Source organism: Gekko japonicus, unplaced genomic scaffold (assembly GCF_001447785.1).
Source record: "Gekko japonicus isolate JY-2015 unplaced genomic scaffold, Gekko_japonicus_V1.1 scaffold552, whole genome shotgun sequence".
Lineage (NCBI taxonomy): Eukaryota > Metazoa > Chordata > Lepidosauria > Squamata > Gekkonidae > Gekko > Gekko japonicus.
Window position 1 is genome coordinate 842,619 of NW_015167552.1, and position 17,302 is coordinate 859,920.

General features: G+C 46.4%; 1 protein-coding gene across 1 annotated transcript in view; it reads right to left on the reverse strand.

Annotated features, from left to right (window-relative positions):
* Nucleotides 1-7,169: 7,169 nt before the first annotated feature.
* LOC107112550 (kazal-type serine protease inhibitor domain-containing protein 1-like) overlaps nt 7,170-17,302 on the reverse strand; it is a gene marked incomplete at its 3' end in the record, with an annotated part of 10,932 nt that continues 799 nt past the window's right edge. Inside the window, exons 2-3 of the mRNA XM_015413704.1 lie at nt 10,616-10,776; nt 7,170-7,265 (exon numbers count right to left, since the gene is read on the reverse strand). Of these exons, the coding sequence (XP_015269190.1) occupies nt 7,170-7,265; nt 10,616-10,776 (257 nt within the window). The remainder of the gene's footprint in view (nt 7,266-10,615; nt 10,777-17,302) is intronic.

Below are 17,302 nucleotides of genomic sequence, written 5' to 3' on the forward strand. Positions count from 1 at the left end.
GGCCCTAGAAGCCCCCCCCTTTCTCCCCCCCCCCCCGCCGCCCAAGCACCAAGAACTTGTCCCAGACCGAGAGTTCCTATCTATACCTTGTGGCTAATAGCCACTGATGGACCTCTGCTCCATATGTTTATCCAATTCCCTCTTGAAGCTGTCCATGCTTGTAGGCACCACCAATAACAGGAACAAAGTGGACAGGGAACAAAATGAGAAGCACTATAGGGTCTAGTGGGAAGCCAAAGGATTACAAGACAATTCAACTGTCAACAAGACAGTTCATGCCAAAATATTGAGGGGATGGTCAATGTGTCCATATGCCCTTATTTTCTCTAAATCTCTCACTGAAGCTAGGCACACGTTCTGACGTGCCAGTTCCATATTGGCCTAGTATTGCAGGTATGTACAACTTTGAAGGTATACAGATCCATCTCCCAAAACAGCATGCTTGGTTCTGAATGATCCGTCTTTTGTTTGCCTTCCAGTTCAGTCCTTGAGCGTTTGGAACATCAAAAGAGATAGTATCTCATTCCTTCCCCTTAGTATGGTCTTTGTTCTCTTATGGGAAAAGATCAGGATGACTCTAAGTAAGACAGGTTTAACAGCTATACACATAATCTAGACTTAGTAGCAAGAAATTTCATTTATATAATATGCCATCCAGAAGAAATGCCATCCTAATTAGCAGGGCTATTTTTGGGCAGGAACGCACAGGAACGGAGTTCCTGCTGGCTCCTGAGTTGGCCACACCCAGCAGGAACTCATTAGCATAATAGGCCACACCCAACAGCAGAAACTCATTAGAATTGGCTACATTAGGGGTGTGTGGCCTAACATGCAAAGGAGTTCCTGCTACAAAAAAAACCTCTGGGTTTTGACAACAAAGTAAACAGAAGAAGAAGCAAAAGGTGGGTGTGGCTGGATGACCACACTTCTGGTAACATGGGGGTGCGGCCTAATATGCTAATGTGCTGGGCTGTCAAGGGTGTGGCCTAATATGTTAATGAGTGTCTGCTGTTGGGTGTGGCCTATTATGCTAATGAGTTCCTGCTGGGCTTTTTCTATAAAAAAAGCCCTGCTAATTAGTCAAACGAATACAAGATAAAGAACAAAAGTGACCATTGACGAAACTAGTAACTCTGGTGCCAATAGTTTTCTCATCATTCCTATGGTAACTGAGAGAAAAATTGATTGACCACAAAACAAACAGAATCAAACATAAACTGCTTATGAGTTCTGGAACATGAGATAAATGTTATTTGTGATTTGTGAGCTTGAGCAAGTAAAAACAGAGGATATGGACAATGGTTGGACACAAAGTTCCCCTTACGCAGTAAGAACTTGTTTCATCTTTCATAGTCTCCAGATTCATATTCTGCCTCTTCCTCGTGTTCGGAAGGGTCAAAATAATTTCCATAATCTGTACTACCGATGGTCATCTGGCTGCCGGGAGATTTCTGAAACGCTGGGGGTGAATCTGCGGAGTAAGAAGAACTAGTCTGAAAATGAAAATAAATAAATAAACCTACCGGTGATGGAGTGGCTGTAGCTAAGGGATAGCAGCCTTCCACATCTAAATGCTCAGATTCAGTTCCAGTTAACAAAGATCTCATGTTGCTGAGGTGGGAAAGGCCTCTGACAACCTGGGGAGCCATTTTGGGTCACAGCAGACCCTACTGGGCTAGATTGACCAGTGGCCAGCTCAGTATAAGGCAGCTGCGGCATTTATTTAGTTATGAAAACATTTCGCCCCAGCCTTTCCTTGTGGTTTGGGTTGTTGTTGTTGCTGTTTTAAACTGTAAACAGTCAGAGCATGGTTGCCAAACTCCAGATGGAGCCTGGAGATCTCCCTGAGTTACAACTGATCTCCACATGACAGAGATCAGTTCCCCTGAAGAAAATGGTTCCTTGGAGGGTGGATTCTATGACATTATACCCTGCCGGAGGCCCCAAACCCCACCCTCCCCAGGCTTCACCATCCAAATTTCCAGGAACGTCTCAAACCAGTAGGGCTGCCAACCTCCAGGTGGTGGCTGGAGATCTCCTGGGATTGCAACAGGTGACAGAGATTGGTTCCCCTGGAGAAAATGGCTGCTTTGGAAGGTAGACTCTATGGCATTATACCCATTAAAGACCCTCCCCTTCCCAAACCCTCCCCTCCTCAGGCTCTACTTCCAAAATCTCCAGGTATTTCCCAACCTGGAGCATGCAGTCCTACAACCTAGAGTGGGCAACTGCCTTTGCTGTGTCTTTAATTGTTGGAAGCTGCCCTGAGCCCTGCTTGGCTGGGGAAGGAGCAGGATATGTTGAATAAATAAACCCTGAAAACATTACAAATGAAAACAAAATAGAGTCAAAGACACACACAAACAACCAAGATGCCTGCTGTTCATACACCAACGAAAGCCCTGACAGACAGGTAAGACTTGCAGTGTCTCCTGAAGATCTCCTTTGAGGGGGGTCCCCTCACCTATTCAGGGAACCCATTCCATAGAGCAGGAGGAATCACTATGGAAAAGACCCAGTCTCTGGTCGATGCCAGGCAGGTCATCCTAAGATGGGGGAACAACCAGCAGATGGTGGCCTGAGGACCACAGTTAGTGCACCGAAACATATGAAAGGGGATGGTCCTTCAGCTATAAGGGCCCCTAGGCTGCCAAGGGCTTTAAAGGTCATAACCAGTTCCTTGAGATGAACTCAGAAGCAAACTGGCATTTTGTTGTTTCATGTTCAGGAGAGGGAGGAGCCAGGGACAAAAATAGTTGCACACCCCCAAAAAACATTAAATGATTCCACCTCTGGAAAGACTTGAAAAACAGCCCATCCTTTTTAATTAAAATATGACCTCTAAGTGTGATTTCATTAGCAGTGATGCAGTGACATAACCTATCACAGCAATCTCTTTTCTACAAAGAAAGCAGATTCCTACTCCGTCAAGGAAGCCTGAGGCTAACCTGGTGGGCTCTCAGGGCAAGCGCGCACAAGAAACAGACTGTTATTTATAAAATAATATTACGTTTATTCAAAAGATACAAAGAAGGAAAAAATTATTGCCAGCACATTACTCAGAAGCCATACAGGACAGAAAATAGTAAAGATAGCTTCAACAAGGTTGCCAGGTCCAATCATCGTGCCGGCAGGGGAGAGGGAGGGAGTTTCCGACAGAAAATAATAAAGCTAGCTTCAACAACAAGGTTGCCAGGTCCAATCATTGTGCCGGCAGGGGAGAGGGAGGGAGTTTCCGGGAGTGGGGAGAAGTGTCACAAGATGTATATGTGAACAGGAAGTGACATAGGCATGTCAGGGATGATGCTCTGGTTTTGGGGCCAAACTCTATGGTAGAATTCACTTCAAATCATAGAGTTTTGTCCCAAAACCAGAGCATCACACAGACACACCAACATCCCCAACATGCCTACATCACTTCCGGTTTCTGTTGGCAGGTCGCAATGATTTCTGGGTTCCTGGGAGACCCCTGCCCACATCAGGCAGTCTGGCAACCCTATTCAACAACCTAACACTGTCCAGAGCTGTTAGGTGGCACCAACCTTAGCTTCAACAGGAAGGCCACAGATCAGCATTGTCTACGTGTCTAGCAATTGCAGGTCATAGTCTGGGCCTACAGTCCATGAAAATCTCAGCTAGCTTCTCTCTAGGGCCACAAATTATATTTTCTTGGCCTAGCAAGTCAGGCAATGATGGCATCTAATCAGAGCGAGTCTCCAAGAGAAACCTCTAGAAGATTACCTCCTCTCCCAGTCTCCCCCCTCCCATCACTGACAACAGGCTCCCATGAGAAGCCAATTAATCCTCTTCCGTCTTTGGACTTGAGGAGGATAAGAAGCCTGCAGGCCAGAAGGCCAATTATTTATTTATATTTATTTATTAATTCGATTTGTTACCCCGCCCCAACCCCTAAGGGTCTCTGGGCGGCTTAAAGGGAGTGCTAGTCACATTTACAGAATCTAACCTAGGGCCACAGATATACAACCCTACCAGGCACTGTTTTTGCGGCGGATCTTAATTAAAAATACCTACAGGACAGCTCAGGCCAATCACTGTTCATGTTCACCTTTGGAGGGATGGTGGGGAAGGTGCTTTGCTTCTCTCACACACAATCTTGTTTCCTCCTCCCTGCCACCAAGATCCCTAAGATCTTGGAAGGTCTGTATGGAAGGTCCTCTTCATGCCCTCAGCCCCGCCATACCCTTCTATAACTGCTGGTGCATCACACTAGGAGCAGCAGTGGCAGGAGAACATCCAAGCCAACTCTGCAAGGTGATGTTGGTGCCCAGTGTGCAAGCTGGTCCTGTGTGCAGGAGCCTGAAGGATGTTAGGCAGTGATTTTGCTTGTGTGCGCCTGCTAAGCACTGGCCAGAGGAGGGATCCTGACAGAGCTCTCTGTCAAACAAACCAAGACTGCTTCCATACAGCCATTTTTCTCTGCATCGTAATATATCCTGTTTGGAGGCATTCACACAACATCTTCCACTAATTTGTCCCCTTTCCAGGTTTCTCCCCTGCTTTGTTCTGATCACATGAAGCTGCCTTATACTGAATTGGACCATTCGAAGTCAGTATTGTCTACTCAGAATGACAGCGGCTCTCCAGGGTCTTAAGCAGAAGCCTTTCACATCACCCTAGTATCCGGTCCTTTCAACAGGAGGTGCAGGGGATTGAACCTGGCGTCTCCTGCATGCCAAGCAGATGCTCTTTCATTGAGCCACAGTAAGTCCCTCCTATAGATCTTTCCCAATGCTGCTTTGCTACAATCTTTTTTTGAAAAAAAATACGGTCTGATGCATGTTCATATGTGACCTGGATGGGACGGGGTGCATTTCCCAAAGTCCTGCCCATATCAGGGCCGTTTTTCTTCCATCAGCCTCTTAGTTATGATTTTTCCTGTCTTTGCCACTAAAGGCCTAAGGGGTAATTGTTATATCTATATGAAAGCATTGACCCAATAGATGTACATTTCAGTGCTGTTAGCCAAAATGCTTAATGCATTAATAACTGTGGGGAATTATAATATTTAATGAGCAATGGGCTACTAAGGGACACAAGCCTATGTATACAGAAATCCCACCTTTCCAGTAAAACCAAGAATAAATGCAGAAACCAATTCTTTAGAGAAATGGGTTCTTTACTGAAGAATATTTCAAACATATAATAAAACACAAGCACACATACACTTATTCAGACCTAGGAAAATTAGAGAGAAAGGGATAGCAACATTCGCATGAGCAGGTAAAAACGTTGATTGGCTGATACTTGCCTGTCCTGAAGAGATGAAGCGATCCACAGAAAAATAAGTGAGACTATAAGGGAAAATGTGATCGTATCCTGAGCTGGCAGAATATGTGGAAAGACTCTTGGGCAGCTACTCCAGAGTCAACAAGATAGGGCAGGGTTAGGTATAGAGGCAGAGAGAGAGAGCACATGGCCAGGCCAGTTGTTTGATGCTATTTTGGGGCTTGGGGTGGGCTTCACTAGCCACCTCCCTTGTCACGTCCCCTTGGGGTGGGCTTCATTGGCCACCTCCCTTGTCACTTCTCCTTGGTCAGTCCCAGGAAATTTCCTAACCAAAAAACAGTTTCAGGAGGAAGGGGGCTTAAGGGTTGGGTGATGCTGCTTCTAATTACTTTAACAGTGACACCTTTGGAGAACAATAGCTGAGTCCAGGGGTCTTGTCTTTTGATGGCTCTGGCTGATGAGTTGATGAGTTTAGCTGGGCTGTGGCAGTCCATTAATCCACTCATGGCCGTAAAGCTTTTGTTATGCCTAAGAGCCTACATGCAGTCTCTGGTGAAGGTGAGGGAGGGGTTGCCTGCATGCTGAAGGAAAGGTTTTGCTCATGGAGTCTCTTCAGGATTTTAAGTCCCTTTTGTAGACTATGGCATTTCTCTATAGCAAATGGTTGCTGGCTTCATGGTGCTTCATGTGACTAGGGAGCTGGTCTCTCTTCCTGCTGCACTACAGGTAAGAGATGCCAGGTAACCTCAGGAACCACTGGCACATCATCTCAGGAGACGGCTTTTCCTCTGCTGGAGTATGTTTGCAGCTAACATCACTTTAGGGTCACCACACAGTTCAGTCCCTTTTGCACATTAGTTGCACAGTCCAGTTTATCACTTTATGAACTATAAATCCATAAGAGCACTACACGCTCCTTACAGGGCAACAGTGCATCTGACCAAGTGAGCTCTGACTCATGAAAGTTTCTGCTGGAATAAATTTTGTTAGTTTCTAAGGCACCACTGGACTTTGAAAAGCTGTCATGGGCCGGCCAGCTGCCTCCTCCTTTAAGGAGGAGGAAATGGAAGATTCAGGCCCCGTGCCGCTGGAATAGCTGCCTGAGCAGCTGGGTCGAGAAGCAGAAACTTTGAAAGAGAAGCATCAGGAAGCGAGAATGGTTTCCAGCTACAGCCAGGCTGCTCATTCTGGCAGGAAAAGGGAAAAAAATGACACAGAGGTCAGAGTGTCAGTTGCTACCGGTTTCTCCTGAAACAGCAGAGCACAGAAGGAGAGAGTGCTTGACAGCTCTAGAGAGATGGAGTGACTGTCTGATTGCCCAGCAGCAGAATCTTTGCAGAAGCAAGAATGACAAGCTGATAGGGAAGCAAAGGACTTGCGCCTGGAGGATGATGAACTCAACAGTAAGAAGCAACACCTGGGCTTCAGGGGGGATGAATCAGCTAATGAGGCAGATAAAAGGAACACGCTGAGCAAGGCTCAGTGTGGAAGTGATTTTGCGTGCACCACACCTCTGTGACTTGGCCCGCTTGACCCTAACTTGCTGTCTTTGTAGTCTGTCCTTGCTAAGTGTGCTCGTGTTTACAGCTAGAGACCCAGACCTTGCATCCTGCACTGTTTCCAAGCCCTGGAATATGGACCCTCTTTTCCTCTGACCCTTGGAACTTTGGTTCCCTGACTTTGGACTGGTTTGTAGACCTTGCTTTTGTCCCTTGCCTTGTTGATTGTCATTATATTTGTGTATCCTAGAAACCCTGGGTAGAGTAACAACACCAGGCTTTGCCCTGAGTGTGACAGTAGCTATTACCAAATTTGGCAAACATACTTGAAAGGTTCCTATTTCAAAACATGATATATAAATGCAGTGATTTACCTTCAATAACTTCCAGCCTTGCTGAGGAATAGGCAAAACCATATTTGTTTTTTGTTTGACATATGTAGATGCCTTGGTCTGACTTCTTGATTCCTTGAATTTGTAACCACCCAGTTATGCTGTATTTTCGGGGCCCACCTCTTGCCTGAGAAAAAGAAAAACAAACAGTAAATATCTAGGATGAAATCCTTACCATGTATCTTCTGCTGATTTCCTCTATGTAGTACAGTTTTATTCCATCCTTCCTCCAAGTGAGTTCTCTGAAATCTCAAACAGGACCAAAATGTACAAGTAGCCATGTTGGATTGAAGACTGCAGCTGCACTCCATTGTAGTATTCCTAGATAAAAAAGTATTATAAATTCCATAGGCAGCCTCAAATTTTATGCTTTAAATTTCCAGTATTGCATTCCTCATGCCCTGCCCTGGATAGCCCAGGCTAGCCTGATCTCGTCAGATCTCAGAAGCTAAGCAGGGTCAACCCTGACTAGTGTTTGGATAGGAGACCTCCAAGGAATACCAGGGATGTGACACAGAGTCAGACAATGGCAGACCACCTCTGAATGTCTCTTGCCTTGAAAACCCTATGGGGTTGCTATAAGTCAGCTGTGACTTGAGAGCAAAAAAAATGCATTCCTTATAGTCTACTTTGATCTTTTATTCTCAGTAGACAAACACCACCACTTAGGGTTTTTTTTGTATTTTTCAGGGTGATGTCCACACTACTGCAGATTGGGACTCAACACACACAGCACTGGGAGGGCAGGGGAAGTCTGCCTACGTTTTTTCAAAATGCCTGTAGAATTTTATTCATATGCATGTTTCCAATTTATGACTTATTTGTTAAGCCTTGTCCCAGGGGTATTGTTAAATATCTGAGTAGGGAACAGACACATCTTACCTCTGGTATACAATGCACATACATAAATGCAGACGCATGGGCCCAACACACAGCTGCTTTTCCATCAAACTTATAACCGTTTTGCAAGACACTAAATGTTGCTATATGTGATTGAGTTAAGCTATTCTATAATATGCACAATCAGATTTATATGAATTATTATTTACTTTATTTATATCCTGCCTTTCTCATCAGCTGGGATCCAAAGTGGCTTCCCTCACTCTCCTCTCCTCCATTTTATCTTCACAACAACCCTGTGAAGTACACTAGGCTGAGAGACTGACTGGCCCAAGGACACCAAGCAAACTTCAATGGTGTGCTGCCCCAGCAGAGATTAGAATAGTAAAGCATAGCAAGTTGCACTGTATCTTTAAACTAGGAGCAAAGCCCATTGTAGAATCAAGACAACGAGCTCTAGATTGACGTGAGACATTCCCCCCTGGTCCCCACTTCTGACCTGGTCCCCAGGCCCCATGTGGGTGGGGGGAGGGGCCGGGCCGGCACCAGCTCAGTGGCCGGGCCATATCCGAGCAGACAGAGGTCTGCCCCCCCGCTTTCTCCCCCCTCCAGAAACCATGTTGTCGAGGGGCGACAGCACGGCCCGGCACTGGCTCCCTTCTCGGGGGCGTCCTGTGGTCTGCCTCCAGGGCAGTCTGCCCCTCAGCCCCCTGACCCTTCTCTCTCCACTTTCTCCCCTCAGGCCCCTGACCCTCTCACCTCCCCTTAGCGCTGCCTCTCCATTCTGCCGGGCTCGTCCCCTTGTTGGCATCCCCGGGTGGCATGTGCTGTTCCCCAGGCACCTGTGGTGGTGGTGCTGGCCACCTCCTTCCCTCTTGGCCACTTGCCATCTCTCCCTCTGTTCCTTCCCATGATATTCATCCTCCTGCTGCTGCCATGCCCGGGCCGAGTGGAGGTGGCGAGCACAGCGGCAGAGAGGAATCCATACCAAGCCAGACCACGGTGGTCTTGCCTCATGTCCCTCAGTGCCCTCGCACTGGCTGTGGCCCAGCTCTCCACCACCCTCAGTGGATCGTCCGCCCACTGGAGGGAGGCACAAGCAGGCGGTGGCCTGAGCCCAGCGACTCGAAAGCTTCGGCGAGTAGATAAAATGGGAACCACTCCTTAGAGAGGGTGGACACGCCAATCTCCCTTGTGGCTTGTAAGGCAAAACAGCTTCCCGGCTATGAAAAGAACTCCTGCAATGGATGTTCCGGCCAGGCGGTGGCAGTGTGGCGATTTACATATGGGTCCTGAAGGCTGACCAGCAAAGCAGCCGTGCAGGAAAATGACGGAGCCAGCCAGAAGACATCTACACCAGGCAGTGACAGCGCATGCAATTAAAATGAATATATGTTGTCTTCCCTATCCCCATTGTTAGTCCCTTGTCTATATTGAGTAACTGTACATCGCTTTGAGCCCACTGGGGAAAGTGATTAATAAATGGAAAGTATTATTATTATTATTGTTGTTGTTGTTATTATTATTATTATTATCATCATCATTATTAGAAGGCGGTATCAGCAGCACAGGCCAGCCCGGCTCGTCCTGGGGCCAGAGGGAGCAACCAGGTCATGCAGAGGCCAGCCGGGCTCATCCTCCTGCCTCCCCACCAGAGTGGCCGCCGGAGCGTCCATCCCGCCCGATGGCTCCCTGGAGACTGAGGGTGAGATGCTGGCCGGCAGGTCTGTGGGTGGGACTGATGCCATACTACAAGGCAAGGCAGCCAATGGATCTGGCCCCGGGTGAGCCAACTGATTTTGCCGCGCATCGAATCTTGCCACCCCAAAAGACGATTATATATAAGGAGAGGATATATAGAGGACTGTGGGTAATGTAGTCTTAGTAACCTCAAGGTCAGCTGGTTAGAAGTAGCTTTCTTGATTGGTTTTATACAGACTCCCTTTTCCTTTGATACTTTTGCCCAGGAAAAAGTTAATTCCTCTCCCAGTGTTTTTGTAACCCTCTCAGCTAGCAGACGGGAGAGATCCAGCTCCTTTTTTACCACATGAACCATTCAATAGACTCGGGACTTTAAGGCTCCTAACAGCACCAGAAAAGGAATGTGAGTAAAACTGAACCTTTGGATGCTTAAAAAATTAAATAAAGTTAATTTTAAATGAGTGATCAAATACATTGAAAACTTAGCTGTTCTTATGGGCGAGCTCCATGCTGCCGGGAACAGCATAAATGGTAAAAAGGAGATTCAAATCTGGGTTTTCCAGATGCTTCTCTGACAATCTAACCACTACACTGTACTGGCTTTCTGCAATAAAATATCCTATTAAGAATTCTTAAGTGGGTGCAACAGGTAAATTGCTTTCACATACAGAGAGCAAAGAAAATCCTTCCCCAATGTGAAGGCATGCTCTTAAGGTAAGGGATTATATTTTCTGAATCAACATTTTACCACTCTAGGAAGAGTTCTATAAGTATGATACAGCCAAAGTTAAATCTTAGTGGGTGAGTCTGAAGCACACAATGAACTTTCTCCATGATATCAGTGGGACTTCACTTAATCTCGGTCAAGCCCCGTGTCTCTTAATAGCCGCAAAAAAATTGGTCCCTTAGCGACCTTACCCACTTTACACTGTGTACCTGGATGGAAATATGAGCGTCGTCTCCTGGCAAAAACATTTGGTTTCCTTTCTTCTTCCACTCAAGGTGTGGCATGGGAAAGGCAGACACCTCGCAGCCAAAAATGACATCATTTCCTGTGAAATTCTGGGTATCTCGAGGTGGCAAAGAAATAACAGGAGCTGAAAGAGATAAATTGAGAGACCTGTCGAACAGATGTGTAACCCACAGGTTTTCATTTTGTTGTCTGTCATCCTGAAGACAATAAAAAAGAGCCCCTCTAGAACCAGCTATGTACAAACCGAGAGGCTCTGAATTATAAATCAACTGGACTGTGTTATAACCAGGTAACTATACTCATTTCAGTGCCTTAAAATACTAAACACAAGATATATTACAGAGGGTTCACACAACCAGGTGTGTCCCATAACAGTTCATCTGTCCCAATAGCAGATCTTGGGAGCTCAACACACACTGACACATTACAGAGTATATCAACTGGGTCCAAGCTACCTACCTTGTGCCCTACATAATAGCCAGATGTTAACTGCAAGTTCTCCTCAGTTCCCCTGTGCATGGTCCCCAATTCAGATCCAGACTGTGTTGTGCATGAAGGGGTTTCAGTCTCCTCCAAGCTGAAATGGTCCTGTTTGACAGAACAGGGAAATCCATGAGTAATACACACGGGCTTCCCCAACAGGCCAAATAGTTCCCACTCCAGACCTCCAAGCAGGTCACAGTCACAAACTGAATCAGGGACTACATATGCAGCAATTGAGGAGAACTTGTAACCAGTTCACAAACTACAGTTCATGGCAAACTTTGGCTGGTTCGTGGTTCATAAAGCGTTGTTCGTGGAAGCACACCCATCAAGAAAGTTTCATGAACGATTTGTGGTGGTTCGTGAAACAGATACATTTCCCAGACAACCCAGCATCAATCAATTAAACTCCAAGGCAATGGTGGGGGGTGGAATTCTCCAGCCATGGAAACACCAATAGGGAACCTCCAAAGCTTGACAGGCACTGCTGACTGCCAGTAACAGAGCTCCCATTCAGTTCTGTGGGATCTGAAAACTATGTAAAACCCAAGCTGAAGCCCAGCCCTCCTTTGTTGGGTTTTGCCGGGAGTTGGAGAGGAATAGACCAAAGAGAAGTTGATCCGCTTTGCTGGGCAGGGGGTTGCTCTTTGCTTTTTGCATAGGTGGACTCAGGGCTCTGAACCACCCAGTCTCTCTGCTCATGCTGACCAGTGTGGCTTAGCTGCTAGTGTTTGGGTGTTTGGTGAGCCAGGGCTCTGTGTGCCACCCAGCCTACCCCACCCACCCCATAACAGTGGTGAGGGGAAACCTGGCAACCCTTAGTCCAACACAGTAGCTGCTGGCACCCCCTTAGGCATGGATGAAATTTCAGCAGGTCCTGTATGCAGGACTGGAGCCTCAGCATTCACACATACCATTATAATGTTTTGATACTTTAAAAAAAAAGTTTTTGTTCTTTTACCACTGCTGTGCCCCATGAGACAGAACTTTCCATCTGTTTATGCTCAGGTCTCCCCCCCTCCCCCGCTTTCTGAATAGTAGCTGTTAATTTTGAACCCAGCATGAAGGACAACTGCGGCTGCAAAATGGTGTGATTTGCTGCCATTTAAGTTGGGCATGAAGTTCTATTTTATAACTTTCATTTTGATCAAGCTATTAAAGTCATTATGCTTTTTTTTGGGGGGGCGCATATTTTAATGTAATTTCAATGCACCTGTCCGTTCCACATTCAGATTAAATATGTCAAATACTGGCCAACTAGAATGAATACAATCACAGTACAGAGAAAGGACAAATCTACAGAGAGGTTTTTTTAAAAAAAATAAAAATTAAATTGTGTGTTTTTAATCTAGCCACTAGAGGGAGTGAATCTAGTCCTCAGAGCCCATTAAATAAACTAACTGTTGAATGATAACAGTTGGGAAGTGTCAGAGATTCAGAGAATGAAAAAGCACAATTGTTGTGGCTGTGAGCCATTCCTTTCTTGGCAAGTTTCTTTTCTATTAACCACCCACACACAAACAGCCCACACGGAGTATTTTTGAATAGCACAAACACATTCCCTGCCATTTGCTGTCTCTAATTGTAGGAAGGGGGAGAAGGGGGTTTGGGGAGGGGAGAAATCTCAGCAGGATACAGTGCCATGGAGTCCGTCCTCCAAAGTAGCCATTTTCTCCGGGGGAACTGCTCTTGGTGGTCTCTGGCCTGAGTGAGATTCAGCTGTCTCCACCTGGTGAAACTTTCTGCTGGAGAACATCTGTGCCCTGTGGGATTTTGGCCCCGTTCATACGAGCCCATTTGGGCCGGGAGCGGGACGGAACTGGGGCGGAGCAAACAGGCGCGATCTCACCTCAACATCTGGCGAGCGTGCCGTCTCCGTCCCTGATCTGTCCCAACTGCCCATACTCCGCTGCAAAGACGAACCACCTATCTAGGTGGTAGCAATCGTCTGGGGCGCCCCAAGCCGGCCGTGGGATCGGCGGCGCGTCCTTGCGCCGCCGCATCCCGGCCCCCGGCCGTACTGCGCATGCTCGGGCATGCGCAGTTCGGCAGCCTCCCCCTCCCATCTGGCTCGTCCTCCCCGGCGTCTGCTCTTGCCGGGGAGAAGAGGCGTGCTGTGTTTTATTAAAGGTAAAGGTTCCCTTGCTCGAAAGCCAGTCGAGTCCGACTCTAGGGTTGCGGTGCTCATCTCCGTTTCAAAGCTGAAGAGCCAGCGCTGTACGAAGACGTTTCCGTGGTCATGTGGCCGGCATGACTAAACACCAAGGCACACAGAACGCTGTTACCTTCCCACCAAAGTGGTACCTATTTATCTACTTGCAATGTCTTGCTTTCGAACTGCTCGGTTGGCAGGAGCTGGAACTAGAGATGGGAGCTCACTCCATCATGCGGCACCCGGGTCTCGAACTGCTGAACTACTGACCTTCCACAGCCTGCAGTTCAGCATCTTAACCACTTGAGCAACCGCAGCTCCATTATTTTATTACTTATTATTTATTTATTTATATATTTTTAATTTATTTGTAATAAAACAGTTATTTATTGTTTTATTACTGGTTTTTAATTTAATCTAAATTATTTATTGTTCCCACTGGTTCCCAAAGTGGGGAATACCACTCCTGAGGGGTGCTGGAACGATCCAGGTGGGTGGTAGGAGCCTTTGGTGCAAATTTGTCACTGCATCTTTTTGTCCACTTTTTGAAGGTAGATTTCCAGGGGGGTGCTGTGTAAAAAATTTTTTTTGAAAAGGGGGTGGTAGGCCAAATAAGTTTGGGAACCTCTGTATGATGTATGCCACCCTGAGACTTGCATGCAGGGAAGGGCAGCCTAAAAGTTCAAATAATAAATAAATAAATAAACTGTAATAGTGGGAGATCACCAGGTGCCACCTGGAGGTTGAGGAATTCCAAAAACAACATCCATGACAAAAATCACTACTTATCAACTCCTGAAAGAAACATTCCATGTTGACTCTCTGATAACAAAACCCAAGGTCTTCACAGGAGTTGATAAGTAGTGATTGATAAGAATTGGGATTGCTACACGCTCAGATAAAGCAAATATTGTGAAACGAATTATTCATTGCGCAGTATTCGTTAGCATGTGAGTGCTAACATTTTCTACAGAAATTACTACAGTAAACAATTTTGCAACTTATCTTTATTGACTCTTTGTTATTTTTGTCACGGATGTTGTTTTTGGAATTCTACTTCCTCCCGTGATCTCTCATTTTTGGCTGCTACCTGGAGGTTGGCAACACAAATTGAGAGCCAGCACAGTCTCATGGTTAGTCGGACTCGGATCTAAGAGACACAGTTTCATATCCCTAATCTGCCATGAAAGCTTACTCAATGACTTTGAGCCAATCACACTTAGCCTACCCTACCTCACAGGGCTGTTGTGAGTACGAAATGGAGGAGAGGAGAACAATGTCAGCTGCTTTGGATCCCCACTAGCAGACTATAAACAAAGAAAATAAATAAAGTAATAAATAAGTGGGGCACCTGTGCAGATAGTCTTGTGCAGATAGACTGAGGGGTGACAACGATCGAGGTTTACAAGATTATGCATGGGATAGAGCAGGTAGAGAAAGAAGTACTTTTCTCCCTTTCTCACAATACAAGAACTTGTGGGCACTCTATGAAATTGCTGAGCGGTCGGGTTAGAACGGATAAAAGGAAGTACTTCTTCACCCAAAGAGTGATTAACACATGGAATTCACTGCCACAGGAGGTGGTGGCATCTACAAGCATGGACAGAGTCTGAACAATTTCCCTACTGTCCAGTTGGCAATCTTAGTCTTACACTGCTCCTGAAATGCTAATAATGTGAGGTTCTTCCTGAACTGCGCAGAAAGAATATTCCACCACACCGGAGCCACTGCTGATAACATGGGTATGCCTTCTGTGTGCATCCCTTTTGTCTCTTTTGAATGCCTGGCTTCAGAACAATGTGCTGTTTGGATCTCACCCCAAAGGCTGTGTTAAATCACTGGGAAATATGTGCATGGATTGTGCTAACTGCTGAAGAATTAATCATTTGCATATCATGATCTAAAGCTGTCACTGGGCTAAGCATTAATGCTCCAATTCTATTGTCATTTTTGGTTGGGCTTTAACCCCACATGCAGGGAAGCTGCATGCCAAGGTTTGTTCCTTGGTGTCACATCAAGACCTCATAAGGCTGTAACAGATTTCGCAGACCTTATTTTTTGAAGACAATATGCATCAACATGTAGATTTTTAAAACCATACACAATTATTGCAGCTTGAGACTCTCAACTGCAAGCACTCTCTGTTGAAGCTCTTGAAATCTTTCATTTTTATGAAGACAGGAACATTACACAAGCACTCTCAAAATTGTTCTCTATTGTCCAAATGTGAGTATCCTGGAACTCAAGGCTTTTTTTTGTAGAAAAAGCCCAGCAGGAACTTATTAGCATAATAGGCCACACCCTTGACAGCACAGCTCATTAACATATTAGGCCACACTCCATGCCTTCCCTTGGCTTGCCTGGGTGCCCCGTGGCTGCCAACCCTTGGACAGGCCGGGGAAGGCACGGGGAGGCATTTATTTATTTATTTATTTATTTTTCGTATTTATACCCCGCCCTCCCCAGTGGGCTCAGGGCAGCTTACAGAGGCAAGACAACCTTGCCATAATAAAACAATAATATACATAATAATTTAAAAACATATAATACATCTTAAAAATCCTAGTTGAACAAAGTGCTCAGTGACTTCCATAATCTAGGGATGGTGGGTCGTATGTCCGAAGTTCCAAGAAGACGGCAGAAGGCTTCTTCCATACTAGGATGTTTCCTCAGGACCTCAGGGCGGTGGTAGTATAGTGGGGGGGCGGCTCCTACTCAAAAGCCTGGCGGTAACCTGCATACCTATGTCACTGAGATGGGCCAACCTACCAAGCTACAGATTTATATACGACTTCCCCAACTACTCAACACGCAAAGGTGCATTCAGGGCCAGCTCGCCAGCTAGGCAAACTAAGCCTTTGCCTAGAGCGCGAGTCGGCCGTTAGGGCGTGGGAGGAGAGGCAGGGGCGGCCGCCGGCAGCCTCTCATCGCCCGCAGCCTGGCCGGGGAAGGGGAGGGGTGGTCTGCTTGGGAGGAGCCCCGCGGAGGCAGGCAGGCGGTAGCGGGGGAAAGGCGGCCCGTCCGCTTCTGGGCAGCCCCCTTGCCAAACTGGCACCAAGAAGCCCCCCAGAGACTTTCTCTGCCCCCTTCTGTCTCCGGCGGCGGAGAGGGGGGAAGGAAGGGGCCCCCCCAGCTGTCATCATCAAATCATGAAGATTTGTCCAACCCTAACCCTAACCCTAATTATTGAACTTTCCCTTGCCTTGCCTTTCATGAAGATAGTTTCAAGTAGTCTGCATTTGAAAACCCAGGATTCCAGTACAGTAGGCACCTTAGAGACCAACAAAGCTTTCCCAGGCTTTCAAGGGTCAATGTTCCCTGATGCTATTGAATGTGAATTTCCCCCTGCCTTTCTTGATGATGCTCTGTTAGCCTTTGGCCCTGCCACTCATTAAGGATGGGAGTGGCCCCAGTTCTGCTGTGAATTACTACGAGAGTTTGCAAGGAATTGGTGTGCCACACTTTGAGTTGTTACATTCAGAACCATATAGAGCCTTGATTATATTGATCATGGCTTTCTTAGGCTGCAATCACACACGCTAAATAATCCACTTTCAGTCTACTTTCAATACACTTTCGGATAGGATTTTGTCAGTTCACGCAGTAAAATCCAGTTGGAGAGTGCATTGACAGTGGATTATTTAGTGTGTGTGATTGCAGCCTTAGAGCTTTTTTCAAGTAAGCTTGCGGCCATTGATAGAAGTTTTCAGATTTTGGTTTCCAAAGGTTTGATGCCACATAAGACATTAAGAAAGGAACTTTTCATTGCTGTGGATAGGAAGGATTGCCTGATGAAATGGCAGTATTAGAAACAAAAATTGGGTTTAGGGGACACCTTTTCACCCCAGTAAAAAATAACCTGCATACTTATGTCACTGAGATGGGCCAACCGACCGAGCTACAGATTTATATACGACTTCCCCTACGCAAAGGTGGATTGCAGTGCTAGTGTTGGGGCTCACTGTTTCCGTTTTATCCCGCACTTCCTCCAAAGAGCTAGGAGAAGTCTACAGTT